This window comes from Molossus molossus, unplaced genomic scaffold, assembly GCF_014108415.1.
Source record: "Molossus molossus isolate mMolMol1 unplaced genomic scaffold, mMolMol1.p scaffold_m16_p_5, whole genome shotgun sequence".
In the NCBI taxonomy this organism is placed as follows: Eukaryota; Metazoa; Chordata; class Mammalia; order Chiroptera; family Molossidae; genus Molossus; species Molossus molossus.
In genome coordinates, this window is record NW_023425388.1 from 7624224 (window position 1) to 7645779 (window position 21556).

The window sequence follows — 21556 nt, forward strand, 5'->3', positions numbered from 1 at the left end:
TATGGTTAGAGAGGCAGACACAGAAAGGACTGGGTGATTTGCTTCAAGTTGCAGCGCGAGTCGAGGGCAGCCTGCGGTCATAGCTCAGGCCTCTGGCTCACAGCGCAGGCGTCCTCGGCGGGGCTGCATTTAGCCTTTTCCCAAGAAGTGCCCATTTCTGAAATGCACCCTCCCACCCATAGGAAGTTGAAATGGGGAAACGGCAGTATAATAATTTACTTGTTTCTTCTGAAATGATTCCTCTTTTCCTACCCCCAGCTGCACTTCTTTATCCCAAACTAACCAGATCACAGAACAAGGACACATGGGCTTGCCCACTGACCACCCAGCTCCCGGGCCCCGTCTTCACGGCCTGGGTGGGGAAGAAGGGTGGTCTCTACCACTCATGGTTCACATCTTCAAGGGCATTAATTTAATTGGGAAAGAAATATAAGGGTGTGTGTTTCTTTTCAGAAAACAGAAGTCAAAGGAAAAAGGCAACAGCATAAAATACACCCTAAAGACATGACCCTGTGCCAGATGGGTGGACTAGAAAACACGCATTCTGAGTTTGAAGGGCAAGCTGACAAATGGGTTATTCTGCTCAGCAGCGGTTCCACAAAGGACAGATTGTTTGAGTCGGGTCTTAGAGGATGGGAAGAATTTAGATACACAGACGGAGCAGGGACCAGAGGGCATTGCAGGCAGGGGTGGCAGGGCGCGGGCAGGGGTGGCGGGGCACGGGCAGGGGTGGCGGGGCGCGGGCAGGGGTGGCGGGGCACGGGCAGGGGTGGAGGCCAAGGTTAGGAGACAGGAGCAGGCAGCGAGCAATGAGCGGAGGATCAAGGATGTAGCAGGAAACCGGATGGAGAGCATGAAAGGGTCCATCAAGGAGGTCATCGAAAGCCACACCAGGAAGAGACCATCAGCATCCATCCATCTATCATCTATCTATCTATCTATCTATCTATCTATCTATCTATCTATCTATCTATCCATCTATCTATCATCTATCTATCATCTATCTATCTATCATCTATCTATCTATCATCTATCTATCTATCTATCTATCTATCTATCTATCTATCTATCTATCATTCTTATTATTTTTTTATCCTCACCTGAGGACATTTTTGCATTTATCTTCAGATAGAGCGGGAGGGAGAGAGGGGGAAAGAGAGAGAGAGAAACATCGATGTGAGAGAGACACATCGAGTGGTTGTCATTCACACAACCCCAACTGGGGAGGGGACAAACTGCAATGGAGGTACGTGCCCTTAGCGGGAACCGAACCCGGGTCTCTCTGGTCTACAGGCCAATGCTCTAACCGCTGAGCCAAACAGGCCAAGGCTATTTATTTATTTATTTTCAATTTATCTTTATTGTTGGAAGTATTACAGACTTTTTCCCCTTGATCCCCTCCTTTCTGACCCCCTCCCCCACACCCTTGTCTGTGTCCATTGGTTAGGCATATATGCATGTAAGTTCTTTGGTTTATCTCCTGCCCCCCTTCCCTCTGGGGTTCGTCATTCGAGACCTTCAGCTTTTAAATAGCGGGGTGGAAAGCTGTGGTTTAGGAACACCCATCTGGGCGTGGTTTTAGTGGAGACAGGAGACGGGGGTGCTGGGAGGGCACTCTGGAGGTTCTTGAGGCGCGGAGGGGACCGAGTGGGTGACAGAGAGAGCTATGGGAAGGACAGGTGAGGAAGAGGGAACACTGTGACTAAGGAAGACAGAAGTCGGTCTATTTCACTAGACGCTTAGAATGAAGAAGAAATCAGTGATGACTAGAATGTGGGAAAAAGGATGTCTTCCGCTCTGAGAATCCAGTTTTCTTCTTCATTTATAAATAAGTAGAAAACCCCCATATCTTGGCATTGTGATAGATGCTGCAAAAATGTCCTCGATTCTTGACCTTTCCTTGTAGCCACGCCCTTGTGATGTGCCTTTGCTGCTCCTCCCACCCAGAGGTGGCTGGACTCCTGCACCCTCCCCCACCCGGAATCTGGGCTGGCCTTGGCCTCCTGTGGGCGACACTGTTCCAGCCACGGTGGCCGGTTCTGGGCCTCGACTTCAGGAGGACCCGCTTCCTCCTCTCTTAGAACCATCACCACGTGTGAGCCAGCCGCTGGACACCGAGACGACAGCCCGTCACTCCACTGACCTAGCCCCCGTCGCAGACCGTCCTAGGCCGTCCTAGACCAAGACCAACCTAGGCCCAGGCAAGCACCCGCCGACCAGACCCCACGGGCAAGCCCAGGAGCCGCAGCCCGGCCAGGCTCCTGAGCAGGAATCAGCCTCACGGATGCAAGTCGCTGCTGGTCGTGGTCCTCGGGACCTGCCACGGGTGGTCTCACTCCTGCATTTACCTGTGACAGACAAGCACACATCTGCGCATACCTGCGGCAGGATGGTGATGCGGAAGGACCTGCTGGAGTTCTCCTCTCTCAGGTAGATGGAGATTTTAGGGAAGTATGACCACGGCGTTTCGGAATTCGTCCAGCACGCCAGCTGCGATCCAGTCCAGAAGCCGTCAGAGAATTCTGGAATCTAGACAAAACACCATCGGGAGAGAAACAATGACGAGTCTGGCGAGCCAGGAGGACCGACCGCTCCAGGCTCTTCCTGTCGCCTTGCCAGATCCGCGGGGACAGACGGCGTTCGATTTGGACAGCCAGCGGAGACAGCAGTCCTCGCAAGAGGAACAGTGATTAAGTCCCGAGGCTGTGGCGCAGGCACTAGCATGAGGCACCATTGATTATCAGCGCTTTGCTGTCGTCATTACTGTAACCCTCAAAACTGCCTCAGTGTGGTGGTATCATCCCCTCTACTTTACAGATGAGGAAACCAGGGCACAGAGAGGTGAAGCAATTTGCCCAGGTAACGCAGTAGTTGGCAACGACCCTTTAAAGAGAGACCAGGTCCTAAATGTGGCCCTCAGCACCTTTCAGACACCACCTGCCCTTTGAATTCCCTGCGCCCAGCACGCTTCCTTCTGGGGGAGATCCCTTTGTGGGCTCCCTGCTCCTCAGGAGCATCATTCTCCTCCTCCGGGTCTCAGCTCAGATGCTGCCTCGTCCAGGAAGCCCCCCCTGACTCCCCTACATAACTCAGGTTCCCCTGGTGCAGATCCCTTTGTGGGCTCCCTGCTCCTTAGGAGCATCATTCTCCTCCTCCGGGTCTCAGCTCAGATGCTGCCTCGTCCAGGAAGCCCCCCCTGACTCCCCTACATAACTCAGGTTCCCCGTTGGATACCTCTTCCGTGTAGCCATTAGTTTTACATTTCTTGTGAGTGGTTCACCTGTTTCCTGAACTAGAATCTGAGTCCTCTAAGGACAAAGGCCTGCTGTCTGCATCCCCTTTGGGTCCTAACACCCAGCCCATCGGAGAGACTCAGGACAGATTTGCAGGAAATACGAATGGGTGGGAACAGAATGTCCACTGTGCCTCTCCTCAGGGGACTAGAAGGGCAATGGGACCCACACGCGTCTGCTAGTTGCTGAATCTGTGAGTTAATTCCAAGTTCTGGCCATGCCATCTGGCCAGGACCAGGGAGGCACCCGCGCCGGTCTGCCCTGTGCCTGCCGCTCCCAGAGGGAGGGTGGTGTGGGAGGCTCCTGTTCTAACACGTGTCTTCCAGCACAGAGCCCTGCTCGGTGACCGCCGGAGGAGCACGGGGTGGGGACAGCTAGGGGAGGACTCACGGGGAGGCAGGGATGTTTGTCCAGGGAGTGCCCCTGCGGCAGAGACACCTGACCTGAGTTGAGGGACGAGTGGGTGGTACTTGGGTGTGGTGGGGGAAGGAGACCAAGCATGAGACCTGCCCACTGGGTGACACAGATGACAGCCATGGTGGCTGGTGCAGAGGTCAGGAAGGGGCACGAGACAGGCTGGGAGAGAACCGGGGGCACCACTGTGCATTGATCAAAGAGCTGAGCCCTGAGGCATGCCCGTATCATGAGGGGTCCACGTGATGCCACTTGTTCTCCGGGTCCTACCTCCAGGGACCGAGCTGGGGGTAGACGGCTGAACTCCAGAGTCACGAACGCGAGGGTGGGAAGCGGGGCTGTGGCTGTGGATGGGACCACTTAGGAGAGAGTGCAGGGAGGGGAGGGGCCTAAGACCCACCCAGAGAAATGGGCCAGCAAAAGAGACCCCCAGGAAGAAGGGCCCAGGGATGGGAAGGTGTGCAGGGAGGAGGGCGTGCTGGACGTCGAGGCAGGTGAGCAAGGATGCCTGGAGGTCAAGTGGGCAAGAACCGAGGACACCGAGGCACCACGGGACGAATGCAGGATGCGTGTCGCATGCTACTCAACCACACACACAGGCACCTGCCCTGCCCCCTCCCGGGGTAACAGAGGGAGAAACATCCTGTGGTCTCTTCATCCATCGAAGGCTGGCCTCCCGGACCGTTCATGAGTGGTCTGCCAACTTTCTGATGCTGGCATTAACATAATTTCTCCTTTCCTGAAAGTGCAGTCCGTTTGAAACGTGCCCCCTAGGGACAAACCTCTGCCAGAGGCGTCCATAAGAGGGGGGGCGGTCATTTTGCTGGAAAGAGCGGCTCGGTCTGCCCAGGGCTCTGAGCTCCATCAGCACTAAGAGCAGGTCCAACCACGGATGAGTATGAGGCTCAGAGGGACCCAGTAACTCGCCTGAGGGGCACAGCTCAGAACTGGATGGGGGACCATCTGCCACCAAAGGTGAGCCACGTCGGGGACAGTTCTGACCTCAGGTCACAGAGCTTTAGTGTCACAGGTCATCTTAAAGTGTGTGGGTCATCCAGTGTGTGCACTCGGCCTGAGCCCCGGGGGCGCCGCAGCTGGGCAGGAATGGAGCCTGGGTCTCGGCTACACACAAACCCCCAGCAGGCTCATTTCAAGACGCAGACCTATAAGCCATTCATTCCTAAAATCCCATCTCGAGAATCCATGCCGGGAGCCAGAGCCTGACCTTTCCCTGTTCACTCTCCGAAGCCGGCTCTTTCCTCGGCAGAAGGAAAAGCCAAGCAGCGTCGATGACCCCGCAGACAGAAGGACAAACCCGCTGGCGCACACGCAGAGACGGACAGACACCGCACACCCATGCGTGCTCCCCCTGCCCGAGACCAACAGCCTTCCCAGGCCGCCCCTTCCTGACGTGGGCACGGAAATCACAGGATCATTTCCCACAAGGCAAACACATTTCGTCATTTCCTTCCTTCCACCTCATGGTTTTCTTACAAAGTCAGTCACTGCTGAACCCGTTACGATGACCTCGGGGTGCCAGCTGTCAGCCCCAGCCCTGCGCTCTGACGGCCTCCGCGGGCTGGTTGGAATGGCACAGGGTGCGTCCTTGGCGCGTGGGAACGCGTCCATAGCTCAGACGTGAACGGCAGGTGCGCGCGTTGACTCTGCCGAGGGCATGTTCCCTGTCCAGGGAGAGCAGCAGACTGCCCCACATTCCCACCAGGGTCTGATTCCCGGCCAGCATCCTCAATGGAAGGCTCTAGGAATTTCATTGCCTTTTCTTTTCAGACGCAGCAGATGCCAGGCTGCTCTGGGCTCCGTGCGCATTCTGGGTCTCCCTCTGCGTTCCTCGGCTGCCTGCTGCTCTTCCCGCGGCGACTTGGGACTTTTGAAGTTTTGGTTCAGGACAACCACAAACTCTCTCTCTCTTTCCAAGTTTTCGCCATCACCTGCCATAAAATAACTGCCGTACGCTTTCCTATCACTGGTTCTTTGAACTTGGCCATCCCGTCGGAGGAGTGAGGTAATCGGCCGGAGTTAGGACCGGGGTAAAGACTGCAGGGAACACTCATGTTTGGTGACTCCGCAAGGGTGGCCCAAGGGATGTTTATCTCGCTTTCAAACAGTGGCGGCACCGAGGTTGGATACTAGACGGAAGCTTCTCTTTCCCAAGCACCTGTGTTGCCAGGACCTGACCCCAAACCTCAGAACCACCCCGCTGAGCACGTGGAGGCTCTCAGAGGGTACGGGACCCTTCCCCGGGACTCTGCTAACACGTGCCAGAAACTACGCAGAATTCAATTCCATCGACCCCAAAGCTGTGTTCTTTCCAGTCAAAGCCATCCGGTCCACTGAGGTACCCCCAACTGGAAAACTGGGGTCATACTGGGAATACCATCAGCCAGGTCCCGAAAAGGCATATTGTCCTTGACGGTCATTTCAATCGTATTACTGAGCATGACCATGCAATAATTGTTATATTCGCCAATGGGTCCTTGTCTTCTGTGAATCACATTCTTTTAGAGAAGAATTAAAACCCCAACACAGCTTGAATGAAGGCCTAAGAGAAGTAGGATTTTTGGTTTATCTCTTTGGTTTTAAAGGCTACAGACACATTCCTGGTTACTATGTAGCATGATTGCCCCATTTTTTTTTTCTCTACATTTAGAAACATGTATTGCACCAACCACACCGCTACTTGAAACACCAAACAAGGCTCTGCACTTTCAGATCCCAGTCCTCTCAGGGGAAAATGACAGGATCATTTGCCAGTTAATATCCAAAAAGAAGATTGTGAGTTTAATAAGTAACAGTTAAAAAAAAAAAGAGAACAATCCTTCAAAATCCTCAGCTGGCGGCCATTAGCATACATGTTACCCTGCCCATCACGTGGCCGTGACCCGCGTTCTCCGAGGTCTGTCGGCGTCCTGACAACTCACCAGAGACGTGTGGGCCACGGCGTCGACCACGGCGTCGAACACCTTCCTGGGCAGGCGCAGCAGAGTGGTGCCGCTGTCCACGATGGCCTTGTCCGCGTTGTACTGGAGGGGGACACGGGGAGACGGCACGTGAGTGAACGGTACCAGCCCTCCATCACCATGCGCCCGTTACATGCAAACTCGGGCAGCCGTGGTACCTCCGTGGCGACAATTCATCCTATATGCTCAGAACTTGGAAACCGAGGATCTATTAGCCCAATGTTCCCACTTCACAGGAAGAGAAAGTGAGGCCGGAAAAGGGAAATGGGACCAGAATCAGCAGGCTCCCCATGTAGAGCTTGTCCCTTCTGCAGAGGTGCCCCCTTGCCCCGGAGGGAATTCCACAGGCAAAGAGGGGAGACCCACTCCACTTGTCCTCAGAGTTGCATGACACATTAAATGCCACTTACACAAATCGTACACAGTCAACTCTATGCTGCCAATGGAAAAGGAGACTTAGAGCCGCATTCAGCAAGAGAATCACACACACACACACAGTCTGCATTGATTCTACCACTGAATTCCTTGATGACAAATAAGTGCCTTTTGACAACAGGCGCAGGCCTGTGGGCTCAGCACTCCCACAGTGAGTGGACCATCTTCCGCCAAGGTTCCGTGGTTTCTCAGAGGCGCCTGGGCACACAGGCACGCGCGGCAGACGGTGATGGTGCATATGAGAGGGCGTGATGAGACAGGTGGAGGGAGAAGGTAGGAATATCATGAAATGCTGGTGGTTTTCATAAACCATTCTGAAAATACTGTGGCGGACGGAGGCTCCCTCAAGTCATCATAATCATAAAGCCAGAGCCACAGACAAGCCAAGTGCAGCGAGAGGGGTGAGGGAGGCTGGCAGGAGACCGGGTCTCAGCCCCGCACACCGGCCCCTTCTTAGCATAGCAAGCCCTACACATCCGAGAGCACAGCTTTCCTTTGAGTGAGAAATCCGTCCGGGGCAGGGTAGGGGTAGGGGGCTGGCTCTGAAGGAAAGATAAAGCTGATGATTTACTTTTGGCTTCATTTGGCTTATTTTTAGCCCCGCTCTGTCCCCTCACACGGATAAAACCCTTTCTAATGCATCCTCTTCAACAGAGTTCAGGGACCATCAGGCCAAGACGAATGGCAAAGGCTGTAGCTCCAGGAATAGGTCCTCACTCACCATGTTATGCTGCTTTTTTCCTATTAAGCCAAGCGTGGTAAGAAAACAATTCATTTTTTTTTAAGAGAGGAGTCGTTGATTTAAACTTGTCAGGCAGAAAGTCCCTGTAACTTTTAATGTCAAGAATCTCTGATTTATCTTGTAATGTAATCTACCTTCTGATTTCACATTCAGGTCTAATATTTAGGTGACTCAGGCACACACAGACAGGTAGGCACAAAGAGTTCACAGTGTAGGTACCTCTCTGCAGTCCAGATTGAGGCTCTGGCCTCCGATTTCCAATTTCAGAATTTCTATCTGATAATACCACTCCTCCTTAATCGGGGTATACCAGATGTCTCCTTTGTACAAACTTGGTTCAATTCCACCCAGGACCTGGGAAGGGAAACAGTCACAGGGATAAGAGAAAAAAACACACCAGCCTATAACAAGTGACACCAAGCAGCAAGCACTTGTACGGTGAGCCTTCCCCGGGATCAGTACTCTCCCTACAGTCTGAGGTGACAAAACAAATACTTGTGCTTGAAGATTAAACAGGGAACATTTTGGGGCCAAATATCCAAAGGTCAGACAGTGTTCTGCCCCAGTCTAATCAGGATGCTTTGGAGTTTCCCTCACTTTCAGGGTGCACGTGTAATTCCAGCTTTACCATCCGGAGACTTCGCCCCAAAGAAATGCAGTGAAATAGTGAACCACCCAGACTGACAGCGACTTAGCTCCCCGGAACCCAGGATGACTTCTACCCTGTACATGTGCACAGAAAGCAGAACAACATGGAGCTTCCTTCAGCAAAACTGCATCTTGTAGAACTGCATGACCACGCTCCACAAATCCCAGGCCACCCTGTCCCCTGGAAGGGGAAACAGGAACCACGAGCAGGTACACTGTTAGCAAGTGAGGGTGGCCGAGCCCGCTTCTCATAGGTGTGGGCTGCACCCACCCTGAGGAGGTCCCTCTTGTGCATTTTCCTGTCACCTACTACTTTAAGTGTGTGGGTTCAAGTTCCATCAAGGGGACATTTGGGGCTGATGGCCTTGAATGACTCTGTCTCACTAACAAACACTTCCATCTCTGTGTGTGCATATTGCGAGAGAGAAGGATATACAAGTGTTCTTGTCTCCCTGAACTTACGAAACCACAAGCATCCCCCTTTGCTTCCCCTCCCCAGAGTAAGGCCCACCTGCTACCTCCCCCACTGCTTCTCACTCGCCCCTCCCCCACCCCTCAAAAGCAGTTACCTTCCGAAGGAAAATTTTCAAAAACTTGAATGGCATTTGGGGAAGCAATGAGAATCATCTTTTGGATGGCGGGATGATTATTAGGAAGGATAAAAATCATAGCTATTGTTATCCATTTTTAACTAATTATCAAAACTTTGCAGGACCTAGGTATGCCAACATGTCTAATATTTCTACCAGGGTCTTTAGTAAAACAGAAAGCAAGAGCCCCGCTGATGCGTGAGTTTCGCCTCTGAGACGGAAAGATACCCACAAGACTACCTCCGTTGGTACCAGATCCGGCCACCGGCAACCCCGCCCCACACATCTGCATGGAGAAAATGTTGGGGATCCCGGCTTGCGTCACCAGGGAATCGAAAAACGTCTCCAGAGAACTTGATGGCTGCAGGGGGAAGGAAAGGGACAGTATAGATGAGGAATGACCCATGTCGACACCACTTTGTATTTATATTTAAGTGTTTCATGGCCAAACACTAAACAAGCTTATCTTTAAGCACATTCAACAATAATTCAGAAACCTCCAACAGGACTTCCTACTCCTTGGTGTTTTTCTCTTTGGTATGACTGCTGTAAAAATAAGAGTCTTTCCAGAATCTATGAGGATGCTGCACATTTATCATCACAACTGCAGACGTGAGAGGATGTGGAGATGGGCTGCCGCGGCAGGTGCTGGATGCGAACAGCGACATTCGGAGTGAGGGGGGAGCAGGGTGTCCTGAAGCCAAAGTCTGCCTTCCCCTCCTTCAGCCGCAGTCCCTCGTACGAATAAGAGGTGCCCAACCCACGGGGACAGCTCATCGCAGACCCTAGACTGTGGGAGGCAGCTCGGCATGGCCAGCTGTCTGCTGTGCTCCTCAAGCTGCAAAGCCCATGACGCCCACGGCCGTGTTCCACGCTGTGCCTTCCCGCCACGTAGCCATTGAGCAGACCCCCACTTCTCCAGGACTCAAAAGCAAGAGGGGTGGTCTATCGACAGTTCTGAGTTGGGGGTGGGCCACAGGTGCTGGTGGTCGTAAAGGAAGGGCACAGACTTGCGTTTGGATTTTGGCTTTGACAAATGGATGTGGATTAGTCACTCTGAGTGTTCGTTTTTGGTGACAACCCACTTGTGTCACTTAGATGAGACAGGAATATTCCAACCATCTCTGGTGAACAGAAAGCACATCACCTTTTATCTGTAGGATAATAAAAATTGGGATCTATAATTCTGGAGGGAGGGAGAAGACAGCCCCATTAGCAAACAGACATGACCCTTCCCGTGGGTTGCGTTCATGGGAACTGTCTCCCACTCGACTCCTGTGGGAGCCAGCAGAAGTGTACGATGTCCCCACAATCCTTGTTCCAGCAGCCTGTGTTCGGGTCGGCGAGAGGGACGGAGGGTCTCTGGAGCTGGGTTGGCCGGGTGCTGACCCAGCCTGGTCTTCTGTTGTCCGCCGCCCTGAGAGGCAGCCAGGTGAACACTGCCGGGAGTGTCCCAGCTCCACCACCTGCTAAGCCTTGGCTTCATTATCTGTAAAACGGAGATGATGACAGGCTCCTGGAGCGGTTCTGGGCTCAACCGGCACAGTCAGGGATGTGTCACCAAGCTGTCAGGTCACAGCCAGTCAGACTGTGCCCCAGGACCCCGTAGAGGTTTCAAAGTGCACAGTTTCCACGGCCTGATTCAGGTGGGTGTCTGGACCCAGGCATCTGCAGTGGTTCTGATGCACGTCCTTGGTGGGAGCATCTGGGGTCCTCCAGGGGCCACCACACTGGCCACCACTCACTGCTGGTCAACTTCCTTCAGCAATGCCCTGGGCCACCAGCCAGATGGCCCTGCCTGTCCTGTTTGCAGCCCGGCCTCCTCCACGTCCTATCGCTGTCTCCTCAACTCCACGGTACGGAGCCAGTTGCTGCTAATCTTGGAATTTCACAGACGAAAAGATCAAAGGTCATATGGAAAGTCTGGACACTGCCCCAAACCCCCAGTTGTTTATTCCCAAGGGGGTGTCACGTGTTGTTAGTTCCACCGTCTTCAGAGCAATCCGCACAGACAGGCACACCCGCGGCGCCTGGAGACGGAATGTTTCGCCCCAGGTCACGCTGTCGGCGGAAACGTGTTCAGGAATGGACGTGCTCACCAGTCTGCAAATCTCACAGGACGCAAGGCCCACAGCACTGAGAAAAGGGGGGGCCCGAACTGCTCGGGGCCCCGCAGACAGAGTGAGACATGCCCTTGGGGCTCTGACTGCCCTGGGCCTGCGCACCTGAAAGTGGGGATAACGAGCTTACAGTCTGCCTCGTGGGGAGTCGTGGGAACTGACACCTTGCGATGTTCTCAGTCTCATTGGCTAGTCTTTCTCCTCGAGGACTCCCGTGTGCACTGACCCCACGCCGACCCTTCACCCTCCCCACCCCTACACCATTGGCTAGTAAACCTGAGCAGTTAATGTCCCGATGAGGAGAGAAAACAGGCTTTCTCTTTGGGATTCTCATGGACCAATGGGGGTCTGTTGTCACCAGCCCTGTGGCTCCTGTGACCGGGCTTTGTTCTGTTCCCTACTTCCCTCTGGCTCAGAGCCTGATCCGGAACATAGGTGTGGTGCTCAGTTACGGCAGGAGGGGTGACCGCCTTCTGCTTTGCTCAGGAGGACACAGACCTGCCCCGAGGCGCACCTGCTGTCCAACCCGCCTGCCTCTGGCAGCCCGTCCCGGGCAATCGCCGCTTGCCAGCCTGCGCCGCCCTCTGCACACCAGCCGCGCTCCCGCTGGTCTGCCCACTGCAAACACGGAGACCACGCAGTTCCGCCGTCCCCTGCTCTGTGAACCTGTGATGCTGACGAGGGCAGAGTCCCAAGCTTTCTCCCTGGCGCGTGACTGCTTCAAGTGGCCGGCGGTCCCCAGGCAGACTTTCTAGTTGTCCCTGCTCCAGCTGCAGGTGTCCCCTCAGAGGTGGCCTGGAGCCATGGGAGGCGGCCTGCGGCCTGCTGGGCCACCTCCCCCTGCCCAGTTCCCAGTGTCTCCCGTGGGCTCCATCTTCATACCAACATATGCATTTAATAAATGTGTCTTCTCTTAATCCCACACTAATAGAAACTCCTAAACAAAATCATAATCCAAGGGATTCAGATTCTCAATATTTTCAAACTATACAAGTAAAATAGATAACAACAAAAGACAAACAAAAAGCAATGCTACTAGTACATCTTGCCAGAAGGTTAAAATTGTGCCATGTACCTTTAATTTTAAAAATGTAGAAATTTCATTAACTGTGTGACGGGTGTTCTGTTTTAACCCTGTGATTCTAACTGACCATCGCCGACAGCCTGGACCCGTGCATCTAAGGAAGGGTTGTCAGGATCTCTCCCGTCACTCGGTTTACTCAGACCCCTGATACTCCTCACCTTGGCCAGGGCAGCGTAGGCTAGTCCAAGTATCCCGTTCCACTGAATCCCAGGCAGAAAGAAATTCTCTGATTCAAAGATAGTGGCGATGTTGACAAGGAAAGAACTGTTGAAGCCTTTTGGGATGGTGACCAAGTCCTCCCCCACCAAGCCGGTCCAGCTCCCTTGTGTGTACTTCACGGTGACATCGAAGCCCTTGGGACGGTACGTGCTGGACCTGGAGGAAGAAGAGAAAGGGAAGCATCGTATTCTGCCTGGATGTCCGAGTCTGACAGGATGGCCGCTCACTAGCAAAGACAGCTGTCCTCAACAGTCAACTATAAGCAATTCTTAACAGTGTTCACAGTGACAAAATTCCGTTTCCCACAAAACACAGTCACTCCTGTTTGGGTGACAGTGTTTTCCGTGCCAGGTGTTAAGGAAATACTGGGGTTAACATGTGGCCCCTACGGGTAACACTTTCTGTGCCCCCAGTGAAACCCAGAAGGTCAGGTGCATCACTTAACTGTGTTCGTCTGGGAAGGCACAACCGAACGCGGGCCCCTGCCTGGCCGTCTGGCTACGTGGGGACCCTGCACACTGCCTTGTGACACACGGAAGGGCTAGCAGCCTAGAATGAGGTGCCGCCAGCTTGTGCCAGCAGTGGGTTCCGATTCATGCCAACAGCCAGTGTCATGAAGAAAGGCAAAGCCATGCCTGCCACACGACCTGCTATCACAGGTTCTCTCAGGACTCTCCTCCAAAGCCTGACGCTGATCAGACTCACAGCAAAAGGTGGGCAATGACGCAAATGGCATGCTTTGACAGGAGTCACTGTGACACCCTCTACAACCCCATTTGCATATAGCCCCACGGGTAGGAGTTACTCAGACACAACAACAGCACAAGATAAGACAATGGACCGCAAGTGAACAGTAATCCCGCCAGTCAGAGAGCTATCCAGAGAGTAAAGCCAGGTGAGGGGAGGGCAGGTGACCTGGGCACCATCCAGGCCTCCTTGCTAGGACAGACCTGCATGAAGACCATGAGCCAGTGGGGAAAGATATCCTGGGGCGAGGACAGCAGGTGTCAAGGCCCTGGGGTGTCCAATCCTATAATGTAATTCTTACACCCACTTGAGTTTGGAAACTGCTGGACCATATATAATAAGGAGCCCAAGGCAGATCTCTTGGGCATTGAAAACATGTTCCCCCAAGAAAAGTGATCAAATTCCTGAGAGAAATGTCCAATCACCAAACAGGTAATTCTAGGGTGTTCTTGTCGGCTCGCACTTTTCACTTCCCTCCGTTCCAGTAGTAAGTCTCTAGACATTAATGTTGTATGTCTTTGTTCTAGTACATGAGTTAGTGCCATCCTCTTCGGAGTCAGGAAGGAAAGTGGGCCAGAGATGACGATACTCCTTTTGGGGGTACATAGGAGAAGCTTTAAAACAGCGGTCTTTAATTCAGTAACCGTACTTCTGAGAACCTGACTCTGAGCAAGCACCAGGACGCAGACAAGGGCACGTGCAGACAGTCGTGAAGTCCCATTGACACGAGCAAACAGCTGGAGACCACTTAGGTGCCCAGTACAAAGAAACTGTGTAGTCAATTATTATATATCCATATGATAGAATATTACGCAGCACTGGAAAAACAGTATTTACTAAGACATTTTCCACGAATCAAAAAATAAAGTAAAAAAAAAATTACATATGTGGTAGAATCTTTTCCAAGACAATGACACTTAGATGGCAATAGCAGTTCGCCTCAGCGTGGAGGTGTGGGGGACGCCCTGCATCTCTGTAGATAGCCTTTATAATGAGGGGAATATATAGCCTTTATAATGAGGGGAATATATAGCTTTTATAATGAGGGGAATATATAGCTTTTATAATGAGGGGAATATATAACGTTTTTGAAAACTCCTCACCCAAGGATAGGCTTATTGATTTTAGAGAGAAGGGAAGTGGGGAGAGGGGGGAGAGAGAGAGACATTGAACATTGATTGTCTGCCTCCTGTATGTGCCCTGGGCAGGGATCAAACCCATGACCTAGGTATGCGCCCTGACCGGAAATGGAACCCGGAACCTTTTGGTATATGGGATGACACTCCAACTAACTGAGCCACACCAGCTGGGGCTATAACTTTATTGGGGGGGGGGAGTATTTTAAAAATGTCAAGGCAGACACATTTAGGAGAAACTTCATTCTAAGTTTGTAATGGAATGTAACATGAGGTCTGCGTAGCTCTAATAGTTGCTACGGCGGCTCACACGCTTTGAAGTGCAAGCAGTCCGAAGTGGCCATCCCCTGACGAGGGCACGTACAGACGGAAAGGTGGCGGTGGTGGCCCTGGGACCCTCCAGAAATGACACAGGTAATGTGCAGGTCTGGTCAGGGCAAGGTGGGTGGCTGACAACGGGTGAAACGCCAAGCTTTCGTGCCGGTGGAAATCCAGGTGCGCTGGGCAGCCAGCTGGGGTGGCACTCATTTACACTACACAGTAATAAAAACAGAGAATTGTCCCGTCCCTTTTGACAATTTGGGGTCATTCCTCAAGTTCAACACTACACTATTGCTAACAGAAGATGCTAATTATTTTGAAATGCTTGGAGAATGTGATCTAGCACAAGCCGGCACCCTTTTTCTGTAAAGGGCCAGAAAATAAATGTTTAAGCTTTTGTGGGTCACGTGACCTCCATTACACCTACTCAGCTCTGCAAGCAGCCACTGATGACAGCACATAAGCAAATGTGCCTGGCTGAGTTCCAATAAAACTTTACTTACAAAACAGACAGCAGGCCTGAAGTAGCCTGTGGGCCCTAGTTTGCCAGCTCCTGATCTTGGAGATTAGTTATCTCCCCCAAACAGTTGCAAGTCCCATCACTCTCTTTTGAAAAGTTGTTTTATTTGACTGTGTCTGGACTGTACCAAAAGCATTAGAATGTGCTCATGTTAACCACAAGAGTCTTAACATCTATGGAGCATGTCTTGTACAGGTTTCTGACCATGTTGCACTCCCCTCTTGCAGGGAACATTCTGGATATTTTGTTGCCATTTGCAGAGAGATGAGAGGTAGTTGGAGCTACATTGCTCAGGTTCAAATACCAGTCCAACCACTTATTAGCTGTGTGACCGGGGCCAAGTCATTCAGCCTCTCTGTGCCTCAGTTTCCTCAACTACACGTCGGGGATAACATAGTACCATACCTTGTGGGGTTACTTTGAGGATTCAGAGTGACTACTGTAAAGCACTTAGAACAAAACCCTGGGACACAGCAGGTACACAACAAAAATACTGCTGTTATAATGAACTCGTCACCTGCTACCTTTATTCAATGTATAAACTATTAGGAAAGTAAGATTTCTTTTCCCTTAGAAAATGCTCCTCTAGAGCTACTCTTACTGACTATCCAGAACTGTCTCATCCTGGAGTCTCACCACCCCGTGGAAAGGGGGAAGGGCGTGGGGAAGGCGTGGTTAAGGCGCTAGGAGTGGGAGGAGCCGAGAAGGTTCCAGAATGTGGAGCTGTGTTCCAGACCCCGGCTGCCCGAGGCCTTGCTGTAAGGACTGGTCTCCATCAATGCTGTCCCATACGGCAGCCATACCGGGCACTTCAAATGTGACTATGGCCCTGGCTGGTTTGGCTCAGCGGTTAAAGCATCGGCCCTTGGACCAAAGAGTCATGGGTTCAATTCCGGCCAAGGGCACGTACCTCGGTTGCAGTTTGTCCCCGGCCCTGGTTGGGGTCGTGCAGGAGGCAACCAGGCAATGTGTCTCTCTCACATCGATGTTTATTTCTCTTTCTCTCTCCCTCTCACTCTGACTGAAGATAAATAGAAATGTATCGTTAGGTGAGGATTTTTAAAAAATGTGATCACGGTGTGACTAACTAAAGAACGAACACTTATTTAACATTCATTAAAGAGCCGCACACGGCTAGTGGTCAGCTTGTGGAAAGCACAGCCGCAGACTGGGGGAGAGGACTCCTGAGGCCAGGCTCCCTGGGTGCTCGAGCCAAGCCTCCAGGAGTGGAGCCCCAGGGACGCGCCGGAAGGAGCTGAGGGCTGTTAACACGGTTTCAGCACTGAATTAAAGACACCACGTGCGTTCCTCCCTCTTCGCGTTCCAAAGTCCTCTCTCTTGGCGCTGAGACGCCTTGGCAATCAATCGCTCTGCACATTAATTAACCAAGCCGAGAGGGGCCCAGATCGGCTTCTGCTCTGCGGCATCCGTTCTGCATGCTCAGAACCAGCGATCGATCCAGGATGTGGGGAGCCCGGAAAAAGTCCCGTCACAGCAATAAAATCACTTGGAGCCAAATTCAGGAGACGTTCTCCCTGACAGAGTTCAGGGAACATGGGGTTGAAAAGTGAAATAAACTGAGGCGAGGAGAAAGGAGCCAAACGCTTTTACATGTTATTAATGGAAGAGAAACCACGATTGTTTTCAGGGAACATGAAGGAGGGGGAGGAGGCCAGGACTCAGGAGCTGAACCCCTGGGCCCATCTTTCTCCTGTCATCCCACCCAGAGAGGGTCCTAGAGGACCCTGCCGAGACCTTCCTGGGTACGACTGCACATTTCAGAGTTACGGTGGGGGTTGCTGGCCTGAACCGGGGGACCAGTTGCCCCTCTGACTCCCACGGTTCTGGAAGTGACAAGAACAGTGGGTCTGACTGCCCGGGCTCTCGGCTAGCCTGCCCGAACATTCAACATGCTCAGTAATGGCACATGGGGTGGGCACGCGAACAGCGGGCAGGCTCTAGAATTATCTAAAGAATCAGGAAAAGTTGTTTGTCACCGGCACGTGGACAGGTCCCGTGCAGCCTCCTTAAGGAGGTCACCAGGTACTTCTCCCACATTCTCGTTCTGCCCACGAGCATCAAATGAGGAAAAGAAACTGCTCCCTTGCCAATGTCTGCTCTGCGGGCTTCACCCCAGGCGGGGTCTGGGAGGAGGAGAAATTTTAATAGAAATATACGTAATTTCCTGAATAGATTAATAGGTCAGAGGGATGCATCTATTGAATGTCTCATCGAGCCAACTGGCCGGAGGCGGTTTTATTGGCTAGAAAAGAAGAACACCTTCAAAAACACACCGTTGTCCTTTTGCTGCACAGCGAGTGGTTCGCTGTATCACTCACCGCCACGGAAAGCAGGCTTCTGATGGGAACAAGCCACGCGAATGACTAACGGTAGCCTGACATCTCATTCCCTGAATCAAAGAGCCCTTGGCAAAGAACCCAAGCCAAAGCTCCAATTACTAGGGAAATGTTTCAGGAGGCATTAAACCTGAACACCCCAAGTCTGGGGGCCTTAAATCGGAGACTGACAAGCCCAACCAGCACCCTCCCTGTCCCTGAGGGAGATCAGAGAGACAAGCAAACACAGAAACATCACAGGGCAGGCGCTAGGCTCGGAGCGGAAACCTGTGTGAACAACTGGGCAAAGCGGTGAGAACGTTCTCTTGGCTTCCATGGAGTGTGATGCTGGAAAGTGAGCCTTCAGCCAACTCCAAGGGTACCTAAAAGCTTCAGACAGACGGATCACACATCACCTACAGAGACTAAATCACGTCCCTAGTTCATAGCTTTACAATAATACAATCTGTGTTCATGTAAGTCTAGGGGGGCATGGGAAAACAGGCCAGGAGGGGACAAAAGTGGATCTCAGCGTGGTGGCAGCTGCTGGAACAGAGGTGCCCACATTCAGAGATGTGCTGCCTCGATCTGGTTCTGCTAAGAAGAAACCGGTAGCCCTGTTGAAGAATGGGTCTCTTTACAAGACAGGCAGGGTCAGGGACAGGGGCCAAACCGTGAATCATATTTTATAAGTATTAAGAAAATCTCAGCAATACCTGCAAATGAGGAAGTCCAGCTGAGGTCTGAATGACAGACGAGACAATGGGCTGAAACTCACAATGCAGTTTCTGGGAGGGGCTTGGCCGAGATTCTGCGCCGGTGTGGAAAACCACGTCATTTACCCAAGCTGCTCTGGGTGGCTGGGTCCAGCTGAGTCTGCCCTGGGTGCCCAGTGCCCGAGTGAGCTCACAGGCTCCCCATCACGTGTTCACATGTTGAGGTACTGATCCCCTCGCTATGAATTACCTCCTTTAGTCTCCCCTCTATTACATCGGGGCAATTAGAATTGCGTATATAGGTGAGTTACGTTACCTCTGCCTTGCATTTTGGGCATCACAAAGACAATCATCATAAAACACAAAGGTGACTTCCAAGCAACTCAGACCCCTGCACAGACAGTGTCATACTCACCTCCGATGCCCCTCTACCTGCTTGAGCCCACCTCCACTTCAGAACCAGAGGGGCCACTATACACATCGAAGGACCACGTGCTCCCCGCAACACGGGTGTAACAACAAAACTGCTGTCTGTCTTGAAATTTTCGAAAGCGAATCTCATGAGAATGTACAGAGACTATTAGGATTTCCTATGGATTCCCCTGGAATCAACACATACACACACACATACACAAACACGCGTGCGCGTGCACACACATACACATATACTGCACACACACACTCACGAATGTCTACACAGACATACACGTATCTTCCTTAAGATGACACAGAATTTTTGCTGTTTTGTTCCAGGGCACTTTGAATATTGGTGCTGTGCCCCCAAACTTGACCAGGCCCAGCCACAGACCCATCACTCACCTCTTCGTGTCAAAGTACGAGTCTATGTAGGAATGCGGGGCGCCAGCCACGGCGAAGTTGCTGCTTCCGGTGTCAACGAGAATCTGCAGCTTTTATTTTTTAAGGGGAAAAGATAGAAACCATCAGGTTACTTGAAGAAGACCATACTCTTGCATTATCCTTTTGAAAACTAAGTACTAATAATGTGTTACTTGGAAAAACTCCTATCGATTAGAAAATTTTTAAAAAGTTGTTGATATAAAGTTGGCATCTGAACGCAGTCCCGTGAGAAGCTTGCAGCAGGGAGGGGCAGCTGCTGCCCGGTCCCCAGCAAGCCTTACAGAAAACCAGGTCAGTGAAGTTGCTGGGCCCCCTCTTCCAGCCTTTGGTACTAACAAGGCAGAACGCCTCTCGGCCGGGCTGTGGTCCCGGTCTGTCTCCTGGCTGGAATCATCACTCGCTGCCTTTCCAACCTCACTCGGAAACCCTGGCCCCACGGGGCCTCCCTCACGTCCGCTGCTGTGCACCCGGGAACCCCTGTCACAGATGCCACTTTTAGTTTTAATGAGGAAGATTTCACCTGGAATAAAGAGGCACAATCTTAGATTTTCCACTGATGAGTTTAGACACGGTGTCCACCTAAACCAAGATACAGAGATTTCTATTTGTTCCCAAAGGTCCCTTTACGCCCCTTCCCAGCCAATCCCTCCTGTTCTGCATTTCTGATCACTTCCTGGGTCACGTTTTGCTTTCATCCTGTCCTTTAGAATGTTTACGGAGGCCTCAACACCGGGCATGATCGATGAAGTCTTTGGCCACTGGTGACTGAATCCACTTCCAAACCTCTCTTCCAGGGAGGAGAGGCTCCAGGTTCCAACCCGCTAATCCCAGGTAGTGCTCCTTGCTCAGGGGCTTCCCAGCAGCCAGCTCAGCAGGTACCTGGGGCGTGGTCGGACGGGCACGTGAATAACAAAGACACCTTTATCACTCTGATCACATAGGAACTTCCCGGGTTTCAGGATCTCCCCCAGGAACTGGGACAAAGACCGGATATACAGAATATATATTTCTTCTTATACATCCCAATATCACACGCCGGCCTGTGGAAAACAGCCAGTGCCCTGACCTAATTCGTCATCAGAATGAATTTCCAAATGCCCCTTGTCCGGCACTAAGGCCACTGTCCCAACAGCAGACATGGGGTCCAAGCTGACATAAGCTAATATATGCAGCCCACAGGCCCCTCAACACCGTCTCCGGCCCTGGATGTCAGTTTCTGGAGGCAGACGAGCCATTCCAGGCTCGGCGAGAGCAGGAGAGGTGGCGGAGGAAGGAGAGGTGGAGGAGGAAGGAGGATACACACCCGCATTCCTTCACCAGGCAAGTCAGGGAATTTCCAGCCTTAAACAACTGCAGCGAGAATTTCTCTTTCTGTCATTTAAACCACAGACAATAAAATACAGATTCCTGAACCAACACCTCTGCCTTCCAAGCTCACGGTGGGCGAGGACAGCATGCCGTTGCCACACGTGTCTCTGGGGTCTTGCTGGCCACACGCAGCCAACAACCCAGCGGGACGCCCATGGAAAGACCAGGTCTCCTGACAGCCTGGTTTCCCAGGCTGACATTCCACACCCCTGCCCCAAGCTGCTGTGCCACTGGGCGTGGTCAAAGTGGACACAAGACTGTTGTCCTGGGCACAATGGCCCCAGTGACGGGAGGCGGTCTTGGCAGACATTTCACTCCTCTTTCCTGGGTGTGGATTCCATCCACGGCCTCTGCACCATATCAGAACCAAGCCTTTGTACACACCCGTCCCCACAATTCTGCCACGCTGCACACCACACCCACGTCACAGAGGCAGGGGACACAAAAGCAGAAAAAGCGACTCAACCATGGACTGCATTGCCGTACACAGACGGCTTCTAACTGCCCGGCATTCTGTCCAACCCTCCCGGCTAGCTCAGGGGAGGCCAGCCCGCAAGGAAATTCGGTTTGGAATCACGGCTCGGCAAAGCTGGTCACCACCTCAGTGCTCCCAGAGCATGATTTGAGGAGACAAATCACCCCGATAAGTGAGGCAGCCACCACGCCAGGCGAGGGATGGATATCCAGGGAGCAGTAAGTGTTCCACGTGGTGCTTTAAGTAAAGTTTGTGAGCAGCAAACAAGCCAACACCCTGTTCTGCTTGATGACGCTGCAAATGAACATTTCTCAGGTCGATTTCTCCCCAGGGCTGTGACTCCCTTTTTGCAAGTAGTCGCAGCTCAAAAAGGAACAACAACAGCAGCAAGAATAATGCCACTGGCCCTCTAGTTCTCCCCGACCCACTGTAACAGGACTGAAACGCAGAGGCCTGGGGTGCAGGCTTTTCCAGATGCCTCACCCCAGCCCACAGGCCAGCCACGTCGTCTGCTGCTTCCTTTATCCTGGGAATTTCCAAAACCACTTCCTGCCTC

General features: G+C 52.3%; 1 protein-coding gene across 1 annotated transcript in view; it reads right to left on the reverse strand.

Moving 5' to 3' along the window:
- The window catches only part of BACE2 (beta-secretase 2), a 68133-nt gene that overhangs the window by 22142 nt on the left and 24435 nt on the right, over positions 1–21556 (reverse strand). The window contains exons 2-7 of the mRNA XM_036243485.1: positions 19119–19207; positions 12463–12679; positions 9333–9461; positions 8082–8216; positions 6647–6748; positions 2380–2529 (exon numbers count right to left, since the gene is read on the reverse strand). Coding sequence (XP_036099378.1) covers positions 2380–2529; positions 6647–6748; positions 8082–8216; positions 9333–9461; positions 12463–12679; positions 19119–19207 — 822 coding nt within the window. The remainder of the gene's footprint in view (positions 1–2379; positions 2530–6646; positions 6749–8081; positions 8217–9332; positions 9462–12462; positions 12680–19118; positions 19208–21556) is intronic.